Here is a 27,640-nt window from a genome sequence, read left to right as displayed (position 1 = left end):
CTATTCTATAAAACCTGGCCAATTTATGAGCCGCTTCATTTGCTGAATGAGGGACTGCTGAAAATTTAAAGCCCTGAAAAGCCTGATGAAGATGTTGCACCTGTCAAAAAACCCCAGAATACTTTTTTTTTTTAAAAAAATAATGCAAGAAACTCTTTCACATTAATATAATATGTTCAAAATAAATAATTCTGAAATGTTATCTGACGAAATCGAATAAATAAGAAAGAAATTTCCATTCTCATCAATTGTAGGGTGCTTTTAGAACTCATTTTAACGTATGAGAGTCTTACGAAATGATATGGATAAATAAATAAATTAACAGAAATGAAAAAAAAATCAATTACTATAATACCCATAGGAAATTGAATATTCCATACTCCGAAGGACTTTCAGAGAATAACAAATAAAATAACAGAACCGTATCTATGCACGTGCCGCAAAAAATAGGGCTTGTAGAAACGGCAACGTTTTCTATTTGGCCTTCGCGCGCAAGGTTGGCTGCGTCAGATTCAATCTTCATCCTTTTCCAGTGATGATCTCAGTTGAATTCCCTAATTCAAATTGAATCAAGATTAGGGATTTAACTTGATAGATCTCCCTTTCAACGGTAATAGTAAAGGTACAGTCACTGCACTTCTTGTTGAAATCTATATAGTGATGTATCGTTGTGATTAGTTTTAAATGAGTTTGGCTCTGCTCTGTTTTTTAGCTGCTGAAGTTTTTTGGATGGAATGAATTGTCATTTGTCTCTGTTTTAATTTTAATTATATTCAAATTTTGCCAAAAAGTGGGAGATGTGATTTCAATTTTCCCAATTCAGCTATAAAACCAGTGTGTATCTGAAGTTACGTGGTTAGCATCTGATCGCCCTTAGGCATTACTGAGTCATGCATTGGGATGTGGAAGTCTTGTTACTTGTTAGAGTGTTACATTTCTTTGAATCCTTTCTTTAGCTCTTCCACATATTTTTTATGAGGTAAGAGTTTACAAGTTGAGAAACATTGTGCTTCCGGAAGATAACAACAATGTCAACGAAGGAAGGCAATGCTGGTGAAACAACGGAAATTTACATGCAAGATTCTTCTGTAGATGCTGAGAGACATTTGTCTGACATGTACCATGGAAGTAATAGGAATCTTACCAAAGAAAATGGGCTGCAAGATGACACTCCGTTGACACAGATTGCTCATGACAAGCTTGTACAAATGGTTATCGAGCTAAAGTTTTAGAATGAGTTCTTGAAGTCTCAGTTTGAGGCTTTGAAAAATCTTCAATCAGCAGATGATGGATCTCAACAGAGAACAGAAGCACGTGATAAAAAAACTGGGAAATCTGCTGATATGGATGTACTCCATAAAATGATTGAGTCCTTGAATAGAGAACTTCTCGAAGAAAAACAAAAAAGAGGTGCAGCAGAGGAGGCTTTGAAGCATCTACGTGAGGCACACTTTGAAGCAGATGCAAAATCCCAAGAGCAATCTGCAAAGCTTGCTGAAGGTCAGATTGTCTGTTTATTTGGAGTTTAATACTATTTCAGTGAGATCTTGTTTAATTATGATCGTTTATTGAAGTGTAGTGCTTGTAACTTTTTGATGTTGCTTATAGTTAAAGTTCCATGCTAAAAATTATTGATAAAATGATGAAATTATAATACAAGTTATATGTCTGGAGAAATGATTATTTATATCTGTGGGCAAGAGGGTTAGATGTGCTTTGCCTTGTGAAAATCTTTAAAAAAAAGAAAAGAAAAGAGAATTTTTGGAATTGCATGATGTTCAAGTTCATGTAGTTTGAGGTATGATCTCACTGTCCTTTTATCCACTATTGTGTCAAAACTCTGAATTCATAGCATGGTTTCTTTGGGTAGCTTAACAGTAGTTAGATAAAGAAATAAAAGAGTGTGAAGAGAAGTATTCTGAACTTGATTCCAAATTTCAAAGGCTTCATAAACGAGCAAAACAACTAATTCAAGAGGTCCAGAAGGTAAATTCTGTCTCTAGATCATTTTGTTTCTCTCTTTTTTATGATATTATTTGTAGAGGGAAAAGAAAAGAAGGATATGTGATGCAATCTTATCTTTCCAAATCAAAATGTCAAGAATGTTGAACTTTTACATCAGTTATCTGCTATTTATACATTTTTCAGATGTATGTATTTTAATAAGATTATGACTGGTTCCATATCCAGTCAAGAACAGTTTTGAAACACTGTTACTGAACTGGCAATGGCATGGTCCCTGGGGATTGATTTTGTGGACAAAAATAAATAAAGAAAAATGAATAACAAATGTTCCATTAAATTCAATGGAAAATGGTCTTTTAGAGCTTCTGTGTTTCCTATGAAATTTTCTATTTTGATCATGGGTATACCTTGTTTGTTTCTTGATCAGAAAGGCCATGGAAACTTTTATGAGTCTATTATTCTTTATGAATATATTTCTTTTACAGTTAAGGATGGTCTTACCTCCCTCCCTTTCCCTCTTCCCCTTGGTTTCCCTGGAAAACCTCTCCCTGTAACCAATTTTCAAACAGAAGATTGAGCCATCAAAAAGTAACAAAGGAGACTGGGGGATACAGCTTTGTGGTTAAAAACTGATTGAACACATTGCCTTAGTGTAAGGGGATTAGCAGACAACTATAATTAGGGGAAACCATATTTTCTTTAAATTCTTTTATTTTGGGGGAGGCTAATGTTTGCATGTGTACTAAAAAAAAATATTGAAGGTAGCATATGCAGATGTGTAGAAACTGATTTCAAATATTGTTTGGAGATTATCATTTCAGGAAAGGGATGACCTTGAAGCCCAGTTTCATGAAATTAACAAAGCTGCTGAACGAGCATCATTACAGCAGTCAACACTGCAGCAAGATATAGAACGCAAGAGGCAACAAGCAAATGATGCATTGAAAGCAATGGATGCTGAGAGGCAACAATTAAGAAGTGCAAACAATAAGTAAAATATCTAATTTTCTGCATGTTTGAATTTATCATTCCCTTCGCTAAATCCCCTCCCTTCTGTCTCCAAAAAAAGAAAAAACTGTAAATTAAGATCAATTTGCGCACGAATATCAGATGCCAGTTCATTGATTGCAAACTTGTGAGTCTCTGGTGCTAGATAAATTTGTTGGAGAAAACACTTCTCTTTTGTTTGTGTGCACTACATATGCAGCCATTTTTTTTTGCTCTCCCTTCTATAGATAGTCAGGATTTAGGCTTTGTTGAGGTCCTATTGATTTGATCTTATCTGAAAACTAAACAAAAATATGAGAGAGATATCTAAATTCCTCTCTTTATCCTTTTGTTCATTTGCAGCCATATTTTCTTTGGAAAAAAAAAAAAAAATCTAAAGAGTATGAAACGCTGTGGTAAGAGCTATTGCTGGCATTCTCATTATTTCTTAATAAAAATTAGTTATGCACCTCACAATTATAAGAATATGTCCAATTGATGGGTAAAACTTTTGTTACATCCAGTTGATAGGTGAATTTTTGTAACTTTTCACATGCATTATGTGCTCTTTACATCATTTTATGGGCTGATAAAGGAACGAATGTTTCTATAATTAAACTCAAACTTTCCAAACAAACGTTTCTATAATTAAACTCAAACTTTCCATCTGTATTATTTTTCCATTTTGTTGTCCAAATAGTGACAATGTCACTGATATCCAGACTCCGTGACAATATTGAAGAGTTGCGCCGATCATTTGAATCTAGAGAGAATGCTCTTGAGGCATTACAGCAGTCACTTTTGGAGAAAGAACAGGTTCTGAATGATATGCTCCCCCTTGAAGTTTGCTTTGTCAATGCTCTATTTGTGTGCGTGTGCACTCATGCGTGTGCTTGCACATATGTAATGTCTGTATGGGCTCTTTTATGCTCTTGGTAAACCTATTGCGTCTCCTACAGTTCATGGATGTATCAGTTTCAAACCTCTCAATTTCTTCTTTATTCTCTTAATCCTAATATATTGTAACTGACATTACCTGCCATGCCTTTGTGCCAAAGTCTTCAAATTTTAACTAATTTTATTGCACTGTCAATTTTATTACTCAGTTTGGGATCTTCAATGGCTTGCTATCACTTATAGTTGTGAAATTTGAGATCCTGTGAAATGTGTTTCATCATGCTTTATGTTTTGCCAGTCCTGCTAAATGCATTTTTTGAATGCAAATTTTCTGCAGCGCCTATATATTCAAGTTACAAGCTAATTGTTTTTTAGCTAATAATTTTTGTATTTTCTGTTAAATTGTCCAATATACAATCTTTACATTTTTTTCCTGTTCAGTCATATGTCTGGAGAATTGATATTCTTTTATTTGTTTCCTATGTTGTATGTTAATTTGCTTTACTTTTAGGTGTTGGAAGACATGAAAGGTTTACTACAATCTGCAGAAGAGAAAACACAAGCTTCAATAGTTGAGCTCTCTGCTAAACATCAGAAGGTATTCTGTTTTAGAGGCATGCTCTTTTTTCAAATATCAAGCTTGGCTTGCCATTCTCTTTTGTAAGAATGAGTGCCTAAAGTTTGTTTCTGTTTCCTAGAATATAGAGAACTTGGAAGGCCAACTCGCTGATGCTTAAGCTGATAGGGTTAAGGCTATTGAAATGTTGGGTTTCTCTATTTCCAGGATTTGAAGCAAAGATTACATTCTTCTCTGGCAAATTTATTTTTTAATTTAAAAATGTCATGTTTAACATGTAGTACAAAAAAACTATTTAAAGATAACATCCTGACTTTAAAGATCCCAAGGGCACTACTTTTAGCTAGATGCTGCTTGATTCTTGAGAAGATTCCATGAGATGAGTTCAACTCAGCACTGCTATCCTTTTGCAGGTGCTAATTGCAGAGAAAGAGTCTAGAATTGCAGAAATGGATGCTGCTTCAAGTGGTGAAGCTGCTTGGCTTAGAGCTGCTTTGGATAGTGGAAAAGCAGAGCTTGCTCACCAAAAACAGGAGCAGGTATGAGTTAAATATCTAGATTGAATAATTGAATACCTTCATGGAATAATATGGTCCATGAAATGTTTTATGAACTTTACTAAAAGCCGTTTATGTTGTGAGCTGTCAAAAATTTTCCATGGTCCTGGTGACTTATGGTGAAATTGCTTTCTTGCTGGGAGTTAATTCTAGTTCTTTCCATTCTGGATCTGTTCTTGTATTGCTCTGATGCATCTTATAGTTATGCATTCAAAATGGCCAGCTTAAACCATGATTGGATCTTGGCATCATGGTGAGAACTAAGAACAGTAGCCTGGCACCATTAATCTTACTTGGACCACCTATTGCACCATGGATATGCTTCAGGCTCAAATCCTATAATAACAACATATATCTAGAAGAAAATAAAATCTTTCATTAGAAAAAATGATGGATAACTACCAATAAATAATTCTTTTGTTTTAAGAATACCATTCATTCTTTCTTGTCAATTTGTTGCCATATGATGTGTGTTATCACTTCTTTCATTATTTTGTGCATTAGCTAGTTTATGTGCATATATTTTGGGTTTTAGCCCCATAAAGGGTGTTGTGATTTCAGGAGAAGGAAAAAGAGAGCTGGGAATCTGCCTCCCGGGCACTCAAAATGAAACTTGAAATTGTTGAGAGCAACTGCATACGTGCTGAAACTGAGGCAGCTAAAATGAGAAGTATGTGTGCACCCTTTACTTAACTTTCATTCATCTTTTATGCTGATTAATAGTGTATTCGTGCTTTCAATGTTTTGCACGTCAGCTGGAATTAAAAGTGTCTGTACAAAACCAGATGCTAAACAAAAAGGATGGTGAACTGTTGGCTGCCAAAGAGGAGGTATCATGTTGTGTTCCCTTAATTCCGTGTTGGTCAGAGTGAGGAATTTTACAATGGTTGACTTTGCAGATTGGGTGTTTTATCTTTAATTCTCGTCAATCTAAGAAGAATGTCCCTTCCAAATCTGTGTCAATTGCTGTGGAGAAGAGTTCATGCTGAGGACAGATTAGTCCTTTCATCTTAAACCTGCATATCGAAAAAGGAAAGAAACCATCAACCATTTGAGCCAGAGACTTGGATTACGGACTTCATATCCATGTTGAAAATGGTGCTCTAAAAAATAAACAGAAACATTAATGAAGAGCACTGCAAATTGTTAGGGACTGGGACATCTTGTACATAAGACTTACTTTGCCATGGCTGAAACTAGTTGTGGTTAGCATACTGGCTTTGGTTTTTGTAAAAGTACAATCTATTGTAGTCCCATTTGGCACATTGCAAAATAGAGATGGTAATTTAGCTTCTGCTGTTTTTTATTTTTGAAAGCAGTTTTACTGAATTGGAAGGGTGCATTAATGGACTTCTATTGCAATACTGATAGCCTGAATTTACTTTTTGGGAATTGATTTAGAAATTTATTAGAAAAACCTTTTTATCTACATTCATTCATTTAATTGTCGGCAGCAAATCCTCTGAGTGGTTATTGACATCATCAGCCAGCCATGGAAACTATCCCATCAGTGACAATTACTTTGCAATTTAGTACTTTCTTAATAGGAAGTGGTATTGGTTTAAATTCTCTCTGATCTTGCTTTGATAATTTCCTCTTATCAATTTATGAGTTGCAGATCAACCACCTTGAAAGTGAATTTTCCTCATATAAGTTTTTGTTATGGAAAGTCAATCATTATATTATTTCTGTGTATATTCTGTATTCTGTATTCCTATTTAGGATTTCTTATTTAGGATTTCTTCCTAATTAGTATAACACAATTATAGGAATCAATTGTATATAAATACCCATGTACAGATTAATTGAAATATATGAGAATCATCTCTTTCTACATGGTATCAGAGCAGGTCATCTATCTAGGGTAATTATTTGTTCTTACCACCCAGAGACCTTGGCGTCTCCGATCAACATTGCCGTCGCCTCAATCCCCTCATTCCACCCGATCCAAGACACCATTAAAGGACTTCCGAGGTTTGGCTCTCGATCCTATTTATTTGCTTGATTTGTGATTTTGGATTATTTTGTTACTTTGGATTAGCGTTGGTTAGTTTTCTTTGTCTCAACAAATGGCGGACAATAAGAATGTTATTTACGATGTGATTCGATGATGACTAAGATCACGGAACACAAACTTAATGGTTCGAATTATCGGAGTGGAGTAATTAGGGTCTATTTGCGTAGCATTGATAAGGATGATCACCTTACTAAAGATCCACCGATGATACACAACAAACTTGGCTAAGGGAGGATGCTCGGTTGTTTGAACTCGATTGTGAGGTAATTAGTTTAATTAATCACGTGAATTTGTTAAGGAATTGATGGATTACTTAGATTTTTCAGTATTCGTAAAGGGAATATCTCGTATTTATGATGTTTGTAAGGCATTCGAGAAAGAGAATAAGTCTCTCACGGCTTATTTTATGGATTTTAAACGGGTATATGAGGAACTTAATGTATTGTTGCCTTTTAGTTACGATGTGAAAGTTTATGAGTTTTCTGCCTTCCTTGAGTATGACTAAATCTCGATTCTTTCGAGATTTCCTCTTTGCATGAAACATTCACACGGGTCCTTCAGAGTACCCAATCTTCGAGTGCTCTTATTAGCCGTAATCCAAATGGACAACAGGGTAATAGAAGAGGAAGTAGAGGAGGAATTACAAAAGTAATCAGCGTAATGGAGAAGCTAGTTCTAATCGGACTCAAGAGGAGTCATTTGTTATTATTGTCATGAGCACGGCCATACAAAATATAATTGTCCGCAACTTCAGAGGAAAATCAGCGATCACAGATGGCAAATATGGCAGCAAAGGATTCTACAAGATCTTCCTCCGAGAAAACTGCTTTGGTATCCGCAGAGGATTTTGGCATCTCTAAAGCCTACGGTTCCCTATCATCGCGATCGAGTCGTAAATCCACTACATGCCTTGTGTCTTCCTCATCCAAATGGGTTATTGATTACCGTGCAACAGATCACATGATGTAATTCTAGTCTTCTATCTACTTTCTAATCCCACTTCCTCTCATTACTTTGATGGTTCTACTTCTTGTGTCATGGGTTCAATTTCTTTGTCATCTGCTTTGTGTCTACCAAATTTCTCTTTTAATCTACTTTAGTAAACTTACTCGTACCTTAAATTGTTCTATTTCTTTTTTCGATCGGTGTTTATTTGTGATCTTACATTATTGGTAGAGGACGTGAGTCGTGGTCTCTACATTACGGAAAATCATGTACCGCGATCGCTTGTTTGCTCCCTTAACACCTCTTGAAGCTCATTGTAGATTGGGTCATCCTTCTTTGTCTACCATGAAGAAGTTGTGTCCTCGTCTTTATCGAGACTAGAATGTGAGTCGTGTCGGTTTGCAAAACATCATCGTTTGCCTTACGTGTCTAGAGTCAATAAACGGGCTTCATCCCTTTTGAGTTAGTTCATTCGATGTTTGGGGTCCTTGTTACATTACTTCTAAACTGGATTTCGTTATTTTGTTACTTTTGTTGATGATTACTCTCGTGTTACTGGTTATATTTAATGAAGAATCAGTTGTTTTCTATCTTTTGTGCCTTTTGTAATGAAATCAAAACTCAATTTAATATTTAATGCGCATATTAAGAAGTGACAATGCTAAAGAATATTTTTCACAATTTAGTCTTATATGACACAAAATGGCATTCTTCATCATCTTCTGTGTGGATACCCCATCCCAAAATGGCGTGGCCGAAAGAAAAAATCGGCATCTTCTTGAGGTAACTCGTGCTCTTCTTTTTCAGATGAAAGTTCCTAAACACTTTTGGGCGGATGCAGTTTCTACGGCATGTTTTTTGATCAATCGTATGCCTTCTTCTGTTCTTAATGGGGATATTCCTTATACTGCTTTGTTCCCTACAAAATCTTTGTTTCCCGTTGAACCCCGTATTTTTTGTTGTACTTGTTTTGTACGTGATGTTCGTTACTAAATTGGATCCAAAGTCTCTCAAATGTGTCTTCCTTGGGTACTCCCGGATCCAAAAAGGGTACCGTTGTTTCTCTCCTACTCTTAATCGTTATCTTGTTTCTGCAGATGTCACATTTTTTGAGTCCACTCCATTTTTTTCTCAATCATCTGTGTATGAGAGTCAGGGGGAGGAAGATGATATCTTAATATATACTGTCCAACCAATGTCTAGTCCTCTCTCACAGCCTATTTCTTCCGTCTCTAGACCTACTCGGCCTCCCGTTGTTCATGTTTATTCCAGGAGATTGGAGATTCTGACTCGGATCCTCCACTACTTCGTTGGGAGATCACAGACTCATACCGATCATGATTGATCTAGACTTACCAATTGCTCTTCGTAAAGGTAAACGTTCATGTACTTACCCTATCTCTTCTTTTGTTTCTTATAATCAATTGTCTTCTTGTTCTCGGTGTTTTGTTACTTCTTTATACTCTATTCCCATCCCTAATACTGTTGGTGAGGCCTTTGTCTCATCTTGGGCTATGAAAGAGGAAATGGAGGCTTTAGATGCTAATGGTACATGGGGGTAAGAAAGCTATTGGTTGCAAATGGGTATAAAGGTAAATCGATGGTTCTGGCTAGATTAAAAGCACGCCTTGTAGCAAAAGGATATGCTCGGACATATGGGGTTGATTACTCGACACTTTTTCTCCTGTAGCTAAACTTACTGCTCGCTTGTTTATCTCTTTAGCACTACATATGATTGGCCCTGCACCAATTGGATATCAAGAATGCCTTCCTTCATGGTGATCTTCGGAGGAGGTGTATATGGAGCAACCACCGGGTTTGTTTCTCGGGGAGTTGGGTAAAGTTTGTAGGCTTAAGTCTCTTTATGGCTTGAAACAAAGTCCTAGGGCCTGGTTTGGGAGATTGGTGAAGCGATGACAGAATTTGGTATGCAAAAGAGTAAGTGTGATCACTATTTTATAAGCAATCTGAGGTCTAATTCTCGGTAGTCTATGTGGATGACATTATCATCACCGGGAGTGACTCTGCAGTATTTCATCTCTTAAAACCTTCCTCCAAACGACCAAAGACTTGGGATTGTTAAAGTATTTCTTGGGTATTAAAGTTATGAGAAGTAAGAAGGGTATTTTCTTATCTCAAAGAAAATATGTCCTTGATCTATTAACAGAGATAGGAAAATTAGGTGCTAAGCCTTGCAGTGCACCAATGACTCCAAATTTACAGCTGTTGGCAAAAGATAGTGAGTTGTTTGAAGATCCAGAGAGATACAGGAGATTGGTAGAAAAATTGAATTACCGACATTGCTTATGCCGTTAGTGTGGTAAGTCGGTTTATGTCTTCCCCAACTGTTGCTCATTGAGAAGCCTTGGGACAAATCTTGTGCTATTTGAAGGAGCTCGGAAGAGGTTTGTTATATGGTAATCATGGGCATTTAAATGTTGAATGTTTTGATGCCGATTGCTGGATCTAAGGTTGATAGGAGGTCAACCTTTGGATATTGCGTTTTTGTTGGAGGAAATTTGGTGTCTTGGAAAAGCAAGAAGCGAGTGTAGTTTCTCGATCTAGTGCTGAATCCGAATCTGAGCCATGGCACAATCGGTATGTGAGGTAATATGGATATTTCAATTACTAGATGAGACAGGTTTTAAGACCCAAATTGTGGTGTGATAATCAAGTCGCTCTCCATATTGCTTCTAATCCGGTATTTCATGAGCGGACCAAACATATTGAGATTGATTGTCACTTTGTTCGTGAAAAGATTCAACAACAGATCATCTCAACAGGACATATCAAAACTGGAGAGCAGTTAGGAGATATTTTCACAAAAGCTCTGAATGGAGCTAGGATTGACTACATTTGTAACAAGTTGGGCATGATTAACATCTATGCTCCAACGTGAGGGGGAGTGTTATGGAAAGTCAAACATTATATTATTTCTGTATTCCTATTTAGGATTTCTTATTTAGGATTTCTTCCTAATTAGTATAACACAATTATAGGAATCAATTGTATATAAATACCCATGTACAGATTAATTGAAATATATGAGAATCATCTCTTTCTACAGTTTCGTGCTCATGCACTACTTCAGAAAAAGGATGTTGAGCTAGCCGCAGCTAATGACTCTGAACAACTTAGAGCTTTGGAGGAACCTATAAAAGTACATGCCCACGTTTCCTTTTATTAATAAGTGTCAGGTAATTTATAGATTTTCCTTTGCTGATGGCACTTTCCATTCTATAGGAGGCAGAAAGAGAATTGTCATTGGTATCTTCAGAAAGGGATAAGGCTTTCCAGGATTTTCAGGATGTGTTGGCTAATCATGACAAAGAACTTGCCGAAAGGTAACTCAATTGCTCAAAATTTTTACAATGACCTATCTTTATTCAAATTCCTCTCTCTGGTAATGTCTTGCTCTGTGTGTGTGTATGGGTGGGTAAAATTTCTATAAATAAGATATGGGTATGTAATGCTTGAAGTGGACAGCAAATTACACCTTATTATGATTCATGGTACCGAATAACCAAAATTTATTTTATGAGAAACCGAACTGTAGAGAGCAACCGAATTAAACCAAACTGAAATAATCAGTTTGATTCAGTCAATTGGTGCACATTAATAAACGCAATGCAAGAACCATTAAAAGAGAAAAAGTAAATTACCCATTTTGTTAAAATGAAAAAAAAAAGGAACCAAGGGACCTGTGTCCATAAGGTTCCATCCAAATCAAGAATGACAGAAAAATTTTGATAGCTGCATAGCAAGATTCATACCCAGAAGGGCTCATCATGGTATGCAGACACAAAAGATGATAAATGGAAAGAGGTGAGAGATATTGAATAGCAATAGCTACATGCAAATAATAAAGAGTGATAGAAAAAGAAAGGATCAATGGTCATATGCAAATGAAAGGAGGATTCAACAACATTGTGCTTGCTTTGTGCTTAACAGTGTTAAATAGATTTGATTCAAACAATTTGGGGTTTTTGAGAGATGCTTCTGATGGATTGAGCACTAAGCAGCCACATCCTCCTGGTTTGCAGCGTATTCACAAAAAACACCCTTTGCAGTGTGGCTATGGTTACCGTATCTGCAATGACAAAAATATCCATCTTAATTTCTGATTGGAGGTACAAAAGTAATAACTAAGAATGAGTTTTTGAGAATTGAGAATTGGTGAATGGGGAGAAAGTGTATGGGGTGGGGATTTTATTTTCCAGGGAAATGTAGGAAAAACGATTTGGAATGGGAATTGGATTCAGTGGATGACAACTTGACAAAGACCAGAAAGTGTGAATGGTAAACAGAACATGTTGGGACTGAGGTTCAGGTTGAGGTTGGGAGTTGGGCCTGAGAATTGCATGAAGCATTGAGGAAATGAGGGATGAGTTGGTCCCACAGTTTTTGGGTTTAGCTGCGAGCGAAGGAGAAAGGCTCCCCTCAAAATGCTGTGTTTTCGACATTTCGGTTTTATTTGGTTATTGCTGTTTTTTTACATTGCAAACAGAATAGGCTGAATTTGTAAAATCTAAAACTGAACCAAATTTCAGAATTAAGGTGGTTCAGTTTGATAATTCTATTTGAACTGAATGGTGCTTACTCTTAATTCATGGGCAGTTGATGAATGTTATCATCTTTTTTGTGCCATAACAATTCTTTTGGAAAAGGACTGATCTGCCATAGTGCAACATTTGTATTGGGAGTGTACTTCTGTAGCTGACTGGCTACAAACTTTGGTGCTTCTTTACTGCTGGAGATACATGTTTTCAATGCTCTGCCCATAGGGCTGCATGGTGTTGGTGTGTGACTTAGTGTTCTTGTTGCTTTTTCTCACATTTGTATGATTTAGCTTTTCCTTTTGGGGCTTTTGCCCTGTTGAAAAAAAAAAGGGAAAAAGTTAAAAAGAGATATGGGCAAAACTTTCCTTTGGACGGAAGTTCAGAAAAATGGAAGACAAAGGCACCTTTGTGGGTGGTTTTCTTTTCTTTGTGTGCTTCCTTTAGTTCCATTTTTGATTTGTATGATACGGAGGAGAGGTTTCTCCATGGAAACTGGGTTTAATATGTCGTGGAAAAGGGAGGAGTAAGTGACGGCCATTTGCTTGTCATCTGTGAAGTTTGTGTGGATCTGTGGGCACTGATTTAAGCTTGCATTGGTGTATATTGGTTGCTTTTCATGGTGAAAGAATTTCTTGAAAGGTGGTATTGTTGAGCAGTTTCTGAAGAGGGGAAGAAAATGTGGAAGTTTAGCCTATGCTCTTCCAAACTTCGCTACAATTGAGTCCAATTTAAAAGGTTGTGTATATTATTGACAAAATTAAAAGAACTGGCCATAATTACAAATTTGACCAAAGATTTGGATTTTTCCAGCCATTAAATCTTGTTTTTATTGTCCAGGCTTGCTCTTATTTGTTTTTCCTCCTTTTTTTGTGTTTGGGTCACATTGTTTTCATTGTATCACTGATTCATATTCTCATTATCATTATTTTTACAATGCTGTTGTTGATGTATGTGTTTAAATAGTCCTTATCTCTTGTTGGCAATACTGTCTTACTGTGATTATCTCATAGGATACCGTCCTTCAACATCCCTTTTACACTCAAATGACGAAAATTTGGGGACTGCAAAGCATCTATCTTAAACTTTCAAATTTACTACTATTTCAGAGATGCAGCTATTAACAATTCCAAGCAGCAGATCAAGAGCATAGAAATAAAACTTGATTCTGCAAATGCTCACTACCAATTTGAGAAAGAAGCATGGGAAACAAACCTCCAAAATTTGGAAGAATCATGGTGATGTAATATTTCTATGCTTAATTTAGTAGTATTTTTTTAATTTTCTTCCCTTCTGCTTCATTTCCCCTGAAATTATATATTGATTGAGATTTTAATCAAGTTTAGAGTTGGTGACAAATTTGCAGTGAGATATGGGGCATTGAAGGCAGAAAATAAGCAACTTGTCGGCAAGATATACAAAAAGAATTAAAAGAGTTCAAACTACGGTATAAAAAGCTGAAGGTAGCTTCCCATTTTTCCTTCGATTTGTTTGGCTTTAGATAAAGCAATTAATTCTACATATGAATTACTTGGATCCTTAACATGCAGGAAGAGCATGACTCATTCCGTGACCTTGCTGATAGAATGATTGGAAAGAAGGATAAAGAAATCTCTAAACTTGTTGATGACAATAAGAATCTTTGTTACTCTCTGGAATCAAGGCCACAAGTATGTTTTCTTCTTTTTCCACAATTTTCTAAGGCTAAGCCTGTTACCTAAAACTTTCGCATGAAATAGTTTTGCATCATTGTAATCCTTGGCCTAACCACGTGTTCCAGGATGATCAAAATGAAAATAATATCACAGGTATGGGACATGCCTTTACACGAATCTATTTTAGTAAGCCAGAGGTAGAATCTTTATGGTTTTCCAAGTTTATCTATTATTGGTTGTCAATATGATTATAACTAATCCTTTATTTGAACTGGTATTATTAGCCTTGAAAAAAGAGGATGCACCAAATTTAAGCACCTCTGCTGCAGAACAGCAAATTCTGGTAAAAACATTCTCTCGTTATTATCATATGCTATAATCTTGCTGGGTATGGTATTCAGGTAGACCCATCCAAGGGCTGGTTCAGAACCAGAATGTGTCAAGACTGGATTGACCAATACTAGATTTGAACCAGACCAGAACTACACAGTTCAGTTCTGGGCCAAAACCGAATTTTTTTTTCTTTTATAAAAAATTGAAAAAAAATTTCAGCAATTGGATTTGATGAAATTGGAACTGAGGGGACGTTCCAGTCCTCCTGAACCTTCAATTGGAACTGCTGGTTCCAGTCCATTGGTCACCCCTAGTATCAGGATACCTAAAACCACCAGATGGTAAAATTTTACTGGAAAGCTACATCAAATCTTGAGCTTGTTTCAACCATGTCTGACGGACAAGTTTATATAGTTGTAACACTTGCTGGTTTACCTACGTCCTATGTATTTTGTATATTTTTTTGTCATAATTCTAATCTAGCAATATTGTTGCTACCAAGGCTTGGTATATTTTTATAAAATGAAATCTGATGCTTGATTTTTTATTTGAGACTTGTCTAGATAATTCTTGATTGCTATATTTATTCAAAAAGCTTAACTGTTCTTGATGAAGATCAGCAAATCACTGGGAAACTCATTTCTCATATGTTTATCTGTGTAGGAGAAGATTTTCACTTCTCATTTGATCTGCTCTTTTTTTATTTGTTTCTGTTTTTACTAATGTTCAATGCATGCATCCAAGCAGTTTGTAGATGGTCGTTTCAGACTATGGCTTGAGCTAGGAAAGTTAGATGGGCACCAATTGCTCTGTGATAATCTTTCTTTTTTTTTTTTTTTTTTTTTTAATTTCAGCTTTTGGCAAGGCAACAAGCTTACAGAGAGGAGGAGGAATTGGCACAATCACAGCGGCATATTTTGGCACTTCAGTTATATCATGTCCAATTTATATTTTATTTTATTACTTTTATAAAGTTCAGTGGTATAAGAAATTACCTAAATGTGATAATAATGAGGCATATGAACAATACAAGATAGCAAAGAAAGAGGCAAAAAAGGCAGTTAGTCAAGCAAGAGCACAGACCTTTGAAAAGTTATATGAGAAACTTGGAACTAAAGTAGGAGAGAAAGATATTTATAGATTAGCAAGGAGGAGAGAAAGGAAATGTCAAGATCTCAATCAAGTTAGGTGCATTAAGGATAAAAAATGAAAAGTGTTGGTGAAAGATGAGGACATTAAAGAAAGATGAAGAAATTATTTTAATAATCTCTTTAATAATAATCAAAATGGTAATAGCGTGACTATAAACTATAGAACAATAGAAAAGAATGTGAATTATACTAGAAAGATTAGATCTTTAGAAGTAAATGAAGCACTTAAGAGAATGAAAGTGGGTAAAACCTGTGGACCCGATGGAATACCAATTGAAGTGTGGAAGTGTTTGGGGGATGTGGAAGTGGCATGGTTAGCTAAATTATTTAATAAGATTCTAAACTCAAAGAAAATGCCTAATGAATGGAGGAGTAGTATTTTAGTGCCTATTTTTAAAAATAAGGGAGATATACAAAATTACTCAAACTATAGGGGAATTAAACTCATAAGCTATACTATGAAGTTGTAGGAGAGAGTTGTGGAGCATCGACTACGTCATGATACTTCTATCTCTCTCAATCAATTTGGGTTCATGCCCGGTCGTTCAACTATGGAAGCGATCTTTCTCATTAGAAGCTTGATGGAGAAATATAGAGATGTGAAGAAAGATCTACACATGGTTTTTATTGATTTAGAGAAGGCTTATGATAGCGTTCCAAGAGATGTCTTATGGAGTGTGTTAGAACAAAAGAGGGTATCTATTAGGTACATACAAGTGTTGAAAGATATGTATGAAGGAGCAAGTACTATTGTGAGCACAATCGGAGGGGACACAAGAGATTTTCCGATCTCAATTGGATTACACCAAGGATCAGCTATAAGCCCTTACCTTTTTACATTAGTTTTAGATGAATTGACGAAACATATACAAGAGAGTATTCCTTGGTGCATAATGTTTGCGGATGATATTTTTCTGATAGATGAGACGCGAGAAGGAGTCAATAGAAAGCTAGAGCTTTGGAGAAGTATTCTAGAGTCAAAGGACTTTAAGTTAAGTAGAACGAAGACAGAATACATACATTGCAAGTTCAGTGAAGGCCAAACTGGTGATAGGGAAGGAGTTAGTTTGGATGGAGTTGTACTGTCCTAAAGTAATCACTTTAAATATCTCGGCTCAGTCCTTCAAGTAGATGGGGGATGTGAGGAGGATGTTAATCATAGGATTAAAGCCGGATGGTTGAAGTGGAGACGTGCCACGGGAGTTTTATGTGATTGTAAGATTCCCAATAAGTTGAAAGGAAAATTTTACTGTACAGCCATATGACTGGCTATGTTATATGGTAGTGAGTGTTGGGCACTGAAGGAGTCGTATGTGTCTAAGATAAGAGTTGCAGAGATGAGAATGTTAAGGTGGATGAGTGGCCATACTATACTAGATAAAGTCCGTAATGAGAGTCTTAGAGAAAAGTTAAGAGTGGTGCCAATTAAGGATAAGTTGAGAGAAGGGAGATTGAGGTGGTTTGGTCATGTGAAGCGTAGACATTTGGAGGCTCCAGTTAGACAAGTAGAGCACATTAGGTTAGAAGATAGAAAGAAAAAAAAGGAGTAGACCTAAATTGACTTGGAGGAGATTAGTACAACATGACCTAGAAACATTACATATTTCTGAGGATTTAACCCAAAATCGTTTAGAGCGGAGAAAGCGAATCCATATAGCCGACTCCAAATTTTTGGGATAAAAGCTTAATTGAGTTGAGTTGAGTTGAGTATAAAGTTCAGTTTCTGATAATTTTGATTTAGGAGGAAATTGAGGAACTTGAACGGGAGAATCATCTCCGCAGCCAATAGGTATAAATGCCTGGATCACTGGTGATTTCTGTTATTGGTGTCTTCTATTCTTTCTGTAGATCCATGTGGAGCCATGAAACACTGTTGTAAAGAAATGTCTTTATGATATAAGAATAGTTGAAGTGATAATGTTGAGATAGATGAATATGACCCTAGATAGAACTTAAATGATGAAAGAAATTTAGCTGCCTGCAGTAACAGGGAATGAAACCATTGTTGTTGAATATCTGCTTGATTGGTTGGTTAAAAGAGGAGTAGATGTGATGGATAGGAAGAACCCAGTTAGCAAGCTGAAGTTAAAAATGTCTATTCTGTTTTTTTTTTCTTTTATTTATCCATTTTGTTAACTAGTTCATTTTACATGATGATGGAAAGATTTTAATAGAGGTGAGCATTCGGTTCAAACTAAACCGAATCAAATCATGAAAACTGAATTATATATTTTAGAAACCGAACTGAACCGAAGTGGATGAAAAACTAAATCGAACCGAACTGCTCTATTTCGATTCGCTTCGGTTCGGTTCAAACTGATTGGTTTTGATTTTTGATTGATTTTTTAATTTAGACTTGATTTTTAAGTTATTCGGTCTGATTTTGACATTGATTTGAACCTAATAACCATTAATTAATGAAATTAAACAATTTATGTATATAAAATTATATATAATTCATAAAAATAAATCAATTCAAAAATTAATAAAACTATTCGGTTCGGTTCGGTTTAACCGATTTTTTTTCTCTTCAAAACCGAACTGAACTAAAATAACCGAAATTTTTATAATATAAAACTGAACCAAATCGAATTATCTCAAAAACCAAATCGAATTATCGAATTAAGGCGGTTCAGTTTGGTTTATTCGGTTTGAACCGAATAATACTCACCCCTAGATTTTAATGTGATGAGTCCAGGAAGCCATGTTGAAGGCTGAGCTACGCAACATGGAAAGAACACAGAAAAGGGAGGGGGTAGATATGACGTATCTGAAAAATGCCATATTGAAGCTAATTGAAACAGGTACCCATGTATGTTGGCAGATCAATCACAAAAGGAGATCTTTTTTTTTTTTTTTCTTGTCCTTCCTTTCATTGATTGAAGTATTAAGGTACAAGGGATGTTCCAAATTCTGATGATTTTGATCTATCCTGTTGAATTTTCTCTGAAAAGGGGAAGTGGAGGCACTATTGCCTGCTGTTGCAATGCTCCTGCAATTCAGTCCCAAAGAGGTGAAATTCTTGGTCTGCTTCATAGTTCTGTAATTAATTAGTCCCGAAGAGGTGTGGAATCTTGTTTGGACATTAGAATGCTAAAGCTATGCATGGCAAAGGCTAAAATGAGGGGGAAGGGGTTTCTCCTCTCCCCTTGTTGGGCCTTTAAATTTTTTAAGGGAGGGGGGTGGGGGGGTGGGTGTGGTGGAGGAGAAAGGAATGTAGTCATTCTCCTTCATTCCCCTTCATAAGTTGAAATTGATTACATCCAAAATCAGGGTGTAAAAAATTTTCAGCTCCTAGAGAGAGACTTTTTCTATTGTCTTGTCATTTTTAACCTCATTTTTTAGTGGCAATTATAATACGAATCCTTTCTCATTAATGAGTTTTTGGTCTTCTACAATTAAAGTTCTCCTCTCCTCTCTATCATCCAAACACAATTCAAAATTTCCACAGGGCTTCACTAAATAATTTTTAACTTGCCAAACACAATAAGTTGAATAATTTCTCCTTCCCTCCCCTCTCCCCTTTTCACCTTATAGACAGGCGTATTGCATAGTGTTATTGATCAATGGAATTGCTTATTGGAATTATCATAAATTGAATTAAAATTTCCTTTTCTTTGGGATCTTTGTGTATGCTCGTGTATTGGGAAGCATGTGTAGTAGATGCACAGGACTACAATGGCCATTTGATGAATGTTCCAAGGTCACTGCGCTTATGGTATGCGCCATTTCAGGGTTCAAAATCCTAATAGTTGCATATGCCACATTTAATTTCAAAGGACTGACTTCTCAAGTTCTTATTTATTTCCAAATATCAGGCAGTGCAATTTACCTAACTTTGGTATGTCTTGTGTATTTTTTTTTATTATGAAAGCAGGTGGTGAAATAGCAACAGGCTTACCATGCATCTAATGATGTTCCACCAAGTCCTGCGAGTGATTCTTCTGGATCCACACTCTCTCTTTTCTCAAGATTCTCATTTACATAACACCAGAAAGGGACACACTAGAGAATTGTTTTGTTGCAGAAGTGTCTGCAACTGCTATCCAGGCACAGCAGTGTTGGGTGCTTGTGAGCAGATTCAAAGCAGAGTTGCCATCACCGTTTGTATTCTTTTTGTAACACACAACCCTTATCTTTTCATGCAACTTTTCAGATATTGTAAAGAAAAATCACAAGAGAATGATATATGATAACCATGGAGAGGAAGAACATCTTGGCAGCATTCAGTTATACTTTCTGGAAGAATTGTAATGAAGCCTTTTTCTTCCAGAATATTGTATTTCCATTTTTCCTTTATGATAGCCCATTGTATAGGTGAAAAAGAAAAACTTGTTTGATAAAGTAATATTTCATAACATTCGTTCAGAAACCGAAGAAGTGCTTCAATCTCAAATTTCTATTAGTGTCTGAAAAGGTGTTGGCTACGGTTGAAATTGTGGAATACAAGTAGGTCCCGGTTATTTCATTCCCTATCTATTTGTGTTCGGTGCACATGAACCGTCGGACAAGACTGATCCAATGGTAGTTGTCCTTTTGTGTTTTGCGTGATTCAATTTACTTGTGCTTTTCAGTAGTGTTTCTTCGGGTCACATTTGATACGTAACTATTTCTTTAGTTTGTTAATTTGACAAAATTAAAAGATCACATTAACATTACTAATGAAAGGGTGTAAGTTTGTATTTTTATTATGATTAGACCAATTTGATTCAGTTATTATATTAAAAAAAATTAAAATAAATGAATTTTCTTTTGAATATATATTTTATAAATACATATTTTATGTAAAATTAAAGCACAAATTTTTTCAGAAGAACAGCGTTCATCCTTACTCGCACACCGCAATCACAAGGAAAACCAGTTACAAAGTTCCGAGACCGACCCATGTAAACCAATTTATTCATGAATAACCATTCACAAGAAATCTGGCGGCCACCTTTTTCAGATTCTTTAGCCAATTAGCTAGTAATAGCAGTAGCAGTGTCATTCTCAAGGTAATGCAGAGTGCCATCCCACAATTAATTGTATGAGTATATTGCTCAAGAATGCAATCAACTAAAGATACCAATTTTAACAATCCATTGAGATGAAACTGAACAGAAGCAACAGAAAATCCAAAAACGTTACATATCTCTAATTCATAAGAGGCGTTTATAGCCCCATTAAAAAGGGGAATTGCACACTCACATCAATCACTGATTCAAGCATGCCTTGCCTGGAAATCTTTCATGAAAGCTACCAACTTTTCCACTCCAGCCAGTGGCATTGCATTGTAAATGCTAGCTCGCATTCCTCCCACTGACCTATGCCCTTTAAGCTGAACCATCTTCTCCTTAGCAGCTTCTTTGATAAACTCAGCTTCCAAATCAGACTTCTCAAGTGTAAAAGGCACATTCATCAATGACCTTACAGATTTTTCAACTGGGCACCTGTAGAACCCATTACTCTCATCAATAGCTTTGTATATCAATTCTGCTTTCTTCTTGTTCTTCTTTTCGACCTCCGTTAATCCACCCTGTGCCAAAAGATCCTCAAAGACCAAACCACACATGTATATGCCAAAACATGGAGGGGTGTTGTAGAGTGAATTGTTCTCTGCCTGGATCTTGTAGTCCAGCATCACAGGAGTGATCTCCTGAGCATTTCCAATCAGGTCTTTCTTGATTATCACAATTGTAACCCCAGAGGGCCCTACATTCTTCTGAGCTCCAGCATAGATCAAACCAAACTTGGAAACATCTACAGGCTTTGAACAGAAATTTGAAGACATGTCAGCCACCAAAATCCCATTTTTGGGAGTTGGGTAATCCTTGAACTCCACTCCATGAATGGTCTCGTTAGCGCAAATATGCAAATATTTGGCATCTGGGCTTTGCTCTAAACTTTCATAAGGTGAGATTTTTGTATACTTCTCAGATTTCCCAGACCAAATCACCTTGGGCTTGCAAAACTTCTGTGCCTCCTTGAAAGCCTTATCGCCCCAAGATCCAGTAACCACATAATCAACCGGGTCATCGGGCTTGCACAGGTTCAACGGGATCATGGCGAACTGGGTGGTTCCGCCGCCCTGAAGAAACAGAACGGCGTAATCTTCGGGGATATTCAAAAGAGAACGGAGATCAGCCTCAGCCTTTTGAATAATAGAGAGAAATTCTTTTCCTCTATGGCTCATCTCCATTACGCTCATTCCAGATCCACGCCAGTTGTAGAGCTCCGCCTGGGCCTTCTGGAGGACGTTAGCAGGTAAGGTGGCTGGCCCGGCGGCGAAATTGAAGACACGGTCTTCTGGATCTTGATTTGCGGGGATTGGCGAGACTGCAGCTGTTGATGTGGCTGCACATCTGATTGAAATGGGCTTATTTTGGGTGGCGAAATTAGAGAAGGAGGTGGCGGAGGAATTGGGTTTAAGGAGGTTGTGGCGATAAGGATTTTGGAGGAGGAGAGAGTTTGGTGATGAGGTGAGTTTTGTTGCCATGGTGGCTGAGACTGAAGAAGAGAAACACAGAAAAATATTGTTCCTTTTTTAGCAGAGGAGAACACTCTTCTGTTCCTGAGGGGCAAAAGAATCTGAAACTTTGATAGGTATATGTAGGGAAAAGTTGAATATAATTACATATAATATTGAATATGGGCACAAGCAGTTCAAGGGAGTTGGTGGGAGTGAACCAAACGGTGTCGTTTATTATCACCAGTTTTCTTACTTTCCTTGCACTCCAAAAATACCAAAAGTTGGCGGCGAGGTTGTTTATTTGGCAGGGAGCTGATTAGGGATTAGGGAGAAAAATTCCATTTGCCAACAACTTTCCTCAGGATTTTGACAAGTGCTAATTTATGGATATATGCATGTATAGTTCAACAAAGTGTTTTTTCAATCCTTATCTTACTGGTGGGGACAGTTGGAGTTGCGCTAGGGTTTTCAGAATTAGTAATTGCAGCATCAATGTTGGATTGTTCAACTTAAAATCAAATTATGAATTACAAAGGAAGAGAAAAAAAAATTGAATTAGAACATGTCGTGAAATTATTGATTTCAATTGAATTAGAACATGTCGTGAAATTATTGATTTCAATTGAATAGGGAAAAAGATTACAGTGAGGAAATGTGTTAAAATGGAACAGAACATAGGATCTCAACCATGGCTTGTAAGGTATTAAACAATTCACAATATCAATTCCCAAGTCGCAACCAAAGTTGCTGATTATTGCGCATAAATCCATCAACCCCAATCAAGTAATAGTCAGTAGCTGTACACATTTCCCTGCTATTTTTTAGCCTCTAACAAAAAATGTGCTGGTTCACATTTTGAAGTATAGTCAAACTTGGATGTATTGTATTTCCTGTGTACTGCAGTTAGTTTCCCTGTCCCTGCCCTCTGGTGGAAACCAACCATTAGTCTGGAACATTCTCTGTGGGTATGCAAGAAACCAAGTTTATTATTAGTGCTTTCCTATGCAAGAAAACCAACGTTCTGTGAATATCAATCATGCTAATAGGAGAAATACTCACAAAAGTTGATCTTCCGAATAGTTGCTGTGCCACTTACTGATCCTACTCCACTGCTTGAATCCATAGATAGTGCACTGTGCAGTATAGATTGCCGTGGCCGCCAATAGAGATGGCGGGAACTTGAGCATTTCATACTCCACGATAGAAAGCTCAATCAAAAAGAAGGACAGTAGCTCAACCTGGTCACAGATTAATTAAATTACACAACCTCACTACAAAATATATTAACGCCATAAGGAAAGAACTCGATTCATAGGCTGAAAAATAATATACTGCTCACTCACCTTCTTATCACATTGAGCAGCCTTGAGGAACCTTTGCATGAAAACATATGGCGTTGGTAGTGACATATTAAACTGTAATCTGTTCAGCATCAAATTTTCCTGCAGGTTGTAAAGGAAGAAAATGAGTAACTAACAATTAGAATATAGAAACTAACAATTAGACAGATGAGTAAAAATTACCATTTCAAGAACATCTTTCCTAGTGTAGGCTTTATCTGATATAAGAATTAGATCTCCCACTACTGGAACAGAAACCTCCTCATACTTGCATGCTAAGAGCATAGCAACCAATCCAACCAATTGAAGCTTCTTTCTTACCACCGTTTGCTGTGATAGAAACCTATCGATAAGATTAATCGTAAGAAATAATGTTTCTTTCATGAGTTCAAACTTGTCATGCACCTGCGGATTCAGACAACTACGGTCATTTACTATGGATCACCGTATTAATATTTTAATAAATTTCGTGGTAAACATTTTATTTACCTCAATAAGCCAGTCAATGAGTATAGCTCTCATCTTCTCATTAATGTCAATTTGCTGTGCCATATAGTTTGGGGAAACACAGCTAAAACTCTGCACAGATTGAGCTGTATTTAGTCAACAAACTTGGGATAAAATTTACAAGTCATCATAGGAATTTAACTTTCAAGCATATCATAAAATTATATAAAAACAGGAATTACTTATTAGGAAGTTTGCCAACTTGAATTCTGAAGCATCAATCCAATAATTAATTAATTCAGAATCAAGCCATCTTCATTTGAGATCACCATATACTCACAACCATATTAAACTGAGCCTTGATATAAAATTCAGATGTTTTCAAGTTAAGTTTACCTCCATTTTTCTGTAGTAGGCATACATGTCTTCAACATAATCAACAGCTGCAAGTGGATTCTTTACATCACAGCCATCGATATCCAAAATGGGTTCTTCAATTATGTCCTCCATTTCAACCTCCTCCTGACAGATTTCGACAGTCAATTATGGGTTTTAAATTAAGAATTTTCCATAATGGGAGAGAGAGAGAGAGAGAGAGAGAGAGAGAGAGAGATTACCATCCGATCCATTTCATCAAGGATAGCTTCTGTTTGTTCTAAAAACATTGGTACTGGGTGGTCTGCAGGTGCCATATTTTCTTCGACATCTATGAATATGCAGTCTCCAAATTTATTTGTGCTTTTCTGCTTCTTAGCCTCCTGCTCAACATTATATTCAATGAGATTAGCATTGCCTTGGATAATAAAGAAGAAATTAAAGGTACAGATCCATCTTTTTTTTTTCTCTGAAAGAGGAAGAGAGGATACCTGTGGACAGTGCTGATGTGTACTTGACAATTGTGCAGCAAACTTCCTAAAGTGGCAAATTCAAACATAACTATAAGAATTTGAAAATAAACTTTTGATGAGAAAATTTTTTTAGAACCCTCCACTACTAGTTTGCTAAAATGAGTTAAAAACTTTTATGCTATATACTATTTTAACTGCTGAAGAGTAAAATACTTTGTCTCAAACTCAATCATTAGCTAAGTTAAGCTGCAGGCATTGTTTTCTATCTCCGCCACATGAAGAGATCTAGAGATTCAAATATTTGAATCTTTATAGTTTTTTTTATTTCTTTCTTTGCTCTCATCAGCCAAACAAAAGAAAGAGAAAGCGAATTCTAACCTTGTAATCGGTCGATGTGAAGGATGAAGTGGGTTTCTTTCGGAGACTCCATGATTTCTTAATAGAAAAACAACAACAAAAGAATATTTTTCAGAAGAAGAAGAAGAAGAAGAAATTAGCCTAAATGAAACTTCTTAGTCAGTAACTAAATAATTAGCATATCAAGACCATTACTCTGACAACCCTCTCTTGTTAACAGCACAAGGATATGCTTTTGCTCCAATAAAATTCTGATTTAACACATTTAAAACTCTTCTGTTGTGCCTAATCTCCTGCCCAAACTTTCTGCTACCCATCTCAAGCCCTCCTATAAAATCCAAGGAAAACAAAATAACCCATGTCAGATCCTGAGGTTTAACAGCTATATATATAACCAGACTGCTCATGATTGATTTCACTTCTCTACCTTGAAAACTTGTGGGTTTGACAATGTTAGGATTGTTCTCATCAGATATATTCATTTTCTCAAGCCAACTAGAAAAAACAAAAATCTGAAAGGAACAATCACGCCCGCTAAACAAGAACACCTGAAGCCTCCCTATTCCTCGTCCTCCTCCTGTTGCCCCCTGAAGATATGAACTTTAAGTAAAGTGCATTTAAAAGAGCCCTTTTTATTTTTTTGTCTGAAATTTTAAAAGAGCCTTAAGGCAAGTGAATCTACAAAACCTAGATAGATAGAGAGAAATAGAGAAGCTAAACAACGGGTATATGAACCTTTTTTCAAATCCAACGGCTAGTGAAATGTGACCGTTAGATCAATGGATTGGCGAAGACTTTCCTTTGTTGTCCTAACAACGGTCACTCACTGAGTTGGCATGTGACGTGCCGCATCTGATTTCAAATTATTTATGGGCTTTTTCCTTGGCTGTTGGGTTTATAAACTTTTCTTTTGTTTGGTTTCCGCTCCCGTGCGCTCTTCTCCACTTGGGCTTTTGTAGGGTCGGTTGACCTATCCTCCTAACGTGGACCAATTAGGTCTTGCCATTTCAGCACCTAAGGAATTTCCTGTGCTCTTATTGTGCGATTCGATTGTTGTTATTATTATTATTCATTTATTTTAGAGCCACCCCATTTTACTTGAATTATTATTTTCATTATTATCATGTTTCCCATAAAATAATTGATGATGTCCTTGGGATAATTCGCCATCCTTGAAACTAAAGTATGCACTTGAGTAGTTTTTTTTTTCTTATAATTTTTTAACTGATGACTCTTGAGAGTGCACTCCCCTATCTCAATTTATTATATTTAAAATAAAAAATTTTAGAATGTTCCTTAATAACAATTCAATTCAACTCAACTAATCCTTTATCCCAAAAATTTGGAGTCGACTATATAGATTCGCTTTCATCCTTAATAACATTAAAACAAAATTTAGCTACTTAAGGGAAGAAAATGTTTGGAAGGAAAGTACTAAGTGATGAGTAGTGAGGTGAAAGGAAGCTTCTTAATTCTTAGTAGTACAGAAGAGCCAATGGTATTTAGAATGAAAGAAGAGCTAATTTGTTTAACTTGTGATAATCCAATTAGGCATGAGATGATGCTGCAAATTAATGCAGGATAAAAGTTTAAACAATTCATTTACAAACATTTCCATTGCCAGCCATTTATATAACCATCTAAACATGAGTTCTATCACAATTTTTTTCCCACATGAAGTTATTCACTTGTAGCTAGAAATCCATTTCCAAGCCGTCCTATCTCTTTCTTTTCCTTCCCCTTTTTCTCAATAAATATCAGTTTATTACTATTTATGTTGCATGTTTATATTATAAATTGTACAAACTGTCTCCCAACTTAAGTGTTTATTTCATTTCAATCACTCAACTTTAATTTATTAGAAAATCTCTTAACTTTAATTTTGTTTCATGAAAAAATCTCTTTAACTTGCAATAGTAGTTTTTAGGTTCATTTTTTTTTATTAACAATAAACTAATATTTAATAAAAATAAATCTATAAATTATTATTTATTGTTTTGTATATATAAAAAATAAACATTGATAAAAATATCATATATTAATAAAATATTATTTTAAATTTTAAAATTATGTTATTTTTCCTTGTTACAAATTAAATTTTAATTAATAATAAGCAACATATATACAATTAATAATTTAATTAATAAATTTAGTTAAACAAAATAATCTTATTGATAAAAATTGTTAATTAATTTAATTGTAAAGATAAATAAAAAAAAAATGAAAGAAGAGTAAAATGGTCATTTTTTTTTTACTTTGAAAACCTATTAAAACCGGTTAGTGGAATTTTTTCTGAAATAAAACTAAAATTAAGAATATTTTATTTTAATAAAATAAAGTTAAATGATTAAAATAAAATAAAATATAAATTGAGATACAGTTGATACAAATTTATGCCATATTATATATATATATATATATATATATATATATATATATATATATATATATATATATATATATATATCACAATATAAACACACAATGAAAGGCCTGGCTTGACCTGGTTAGCTTAACTTAGACCTAAAATCTGTTGAATCGAACTAAAATTATCTAAGTT

The 27,640-nt window shown here is 35.7% G+C and overlaps 2 protein-coding genes and 1 pseudogene across 2 annotated transcripts; 1 reads left to right on the top strand and 2 right to left on the bottom strand.

Annotated features, from left to right (window-relative positions):
* Positions 1-356: 356 nt before the first annotated feature.
* Positions 357-20,108, top strand: LOC110660614 (protein GRIP-like; annotated as a pseudogene).
* A 588-nt stretch (positions 20,109-20,696) lies between these two features.
* On the bottom strand, positions 20,697-22,505 carry LOC110660570 (phosphoserine aminotransferase 1, chloroplastic). Its single transcript, XM_058137708.1, has one exon. It carries the CDS (start codon positions 22,113-22,115, stop codon positions 20,841-20,843), a length of 1,275 nt encoding a protein of 424 aa, XP_057993691.1. The 5' UTR covers positions 22,116-22,505; the 3' UTR covers positions 20,697-20,840.
* Positions 22,506-22,687: 182 nt separating this feature from the next.
* On the bottom strand, positions 22,688-25,774 carry LOC110660560 (G2/mitotic-specific cyclin-2). The gene is made up of 11 exons (XM_021818911.2): positions 25,508-25,774; positions 25,276-25,408; positions 25,102-25,158; positions 24,742-24,787; positions 24,493-24,633; positions 24,272-24,397; positions 23,918-24,007; positions 23,612-23,833; positions 23,432-23,530; positions 23,148-23,326; positions 22,688-23,047 (listed from the first exon to the last, which is right to left on the bottom strand). The coding sequence occupies exons 1-11, from the start codon at positions 25,560-25,562 to the stop codon at positions 22,903-22,905; spliced, it is 1,293 nt and encodes a 430-aa protein (XP_021674603.2). The 5' UTR covers positions 25,563-25,774; the 3' UTR covers positions 22,688-22,902.
* Between the last annotated feature and the right edge of the window lie 1,866 nt (positions 25,775-27,640).

Source organism: Hevea brasiliensis, chromosome 16 (assembly GCF_030052815.1).
Source record: "Hevea brasiliensis isolate MT/VB/25A 57/8 chromosome 16, ASM3005281v1, whole genome shotgun sequence".
Lineage (NCBI taxonomy): Eukaryota > Viridiplantae > Streptophyta > Magnoliopsida > Malpighiales > Euphorbiaceae > Hevea > Hevea brasiliensis.
The sequence above is the reverse complement of the archived record's forward strand: the minus strand, read 5'-3'. Positions and strand labels throughout refer to the sequence as shown.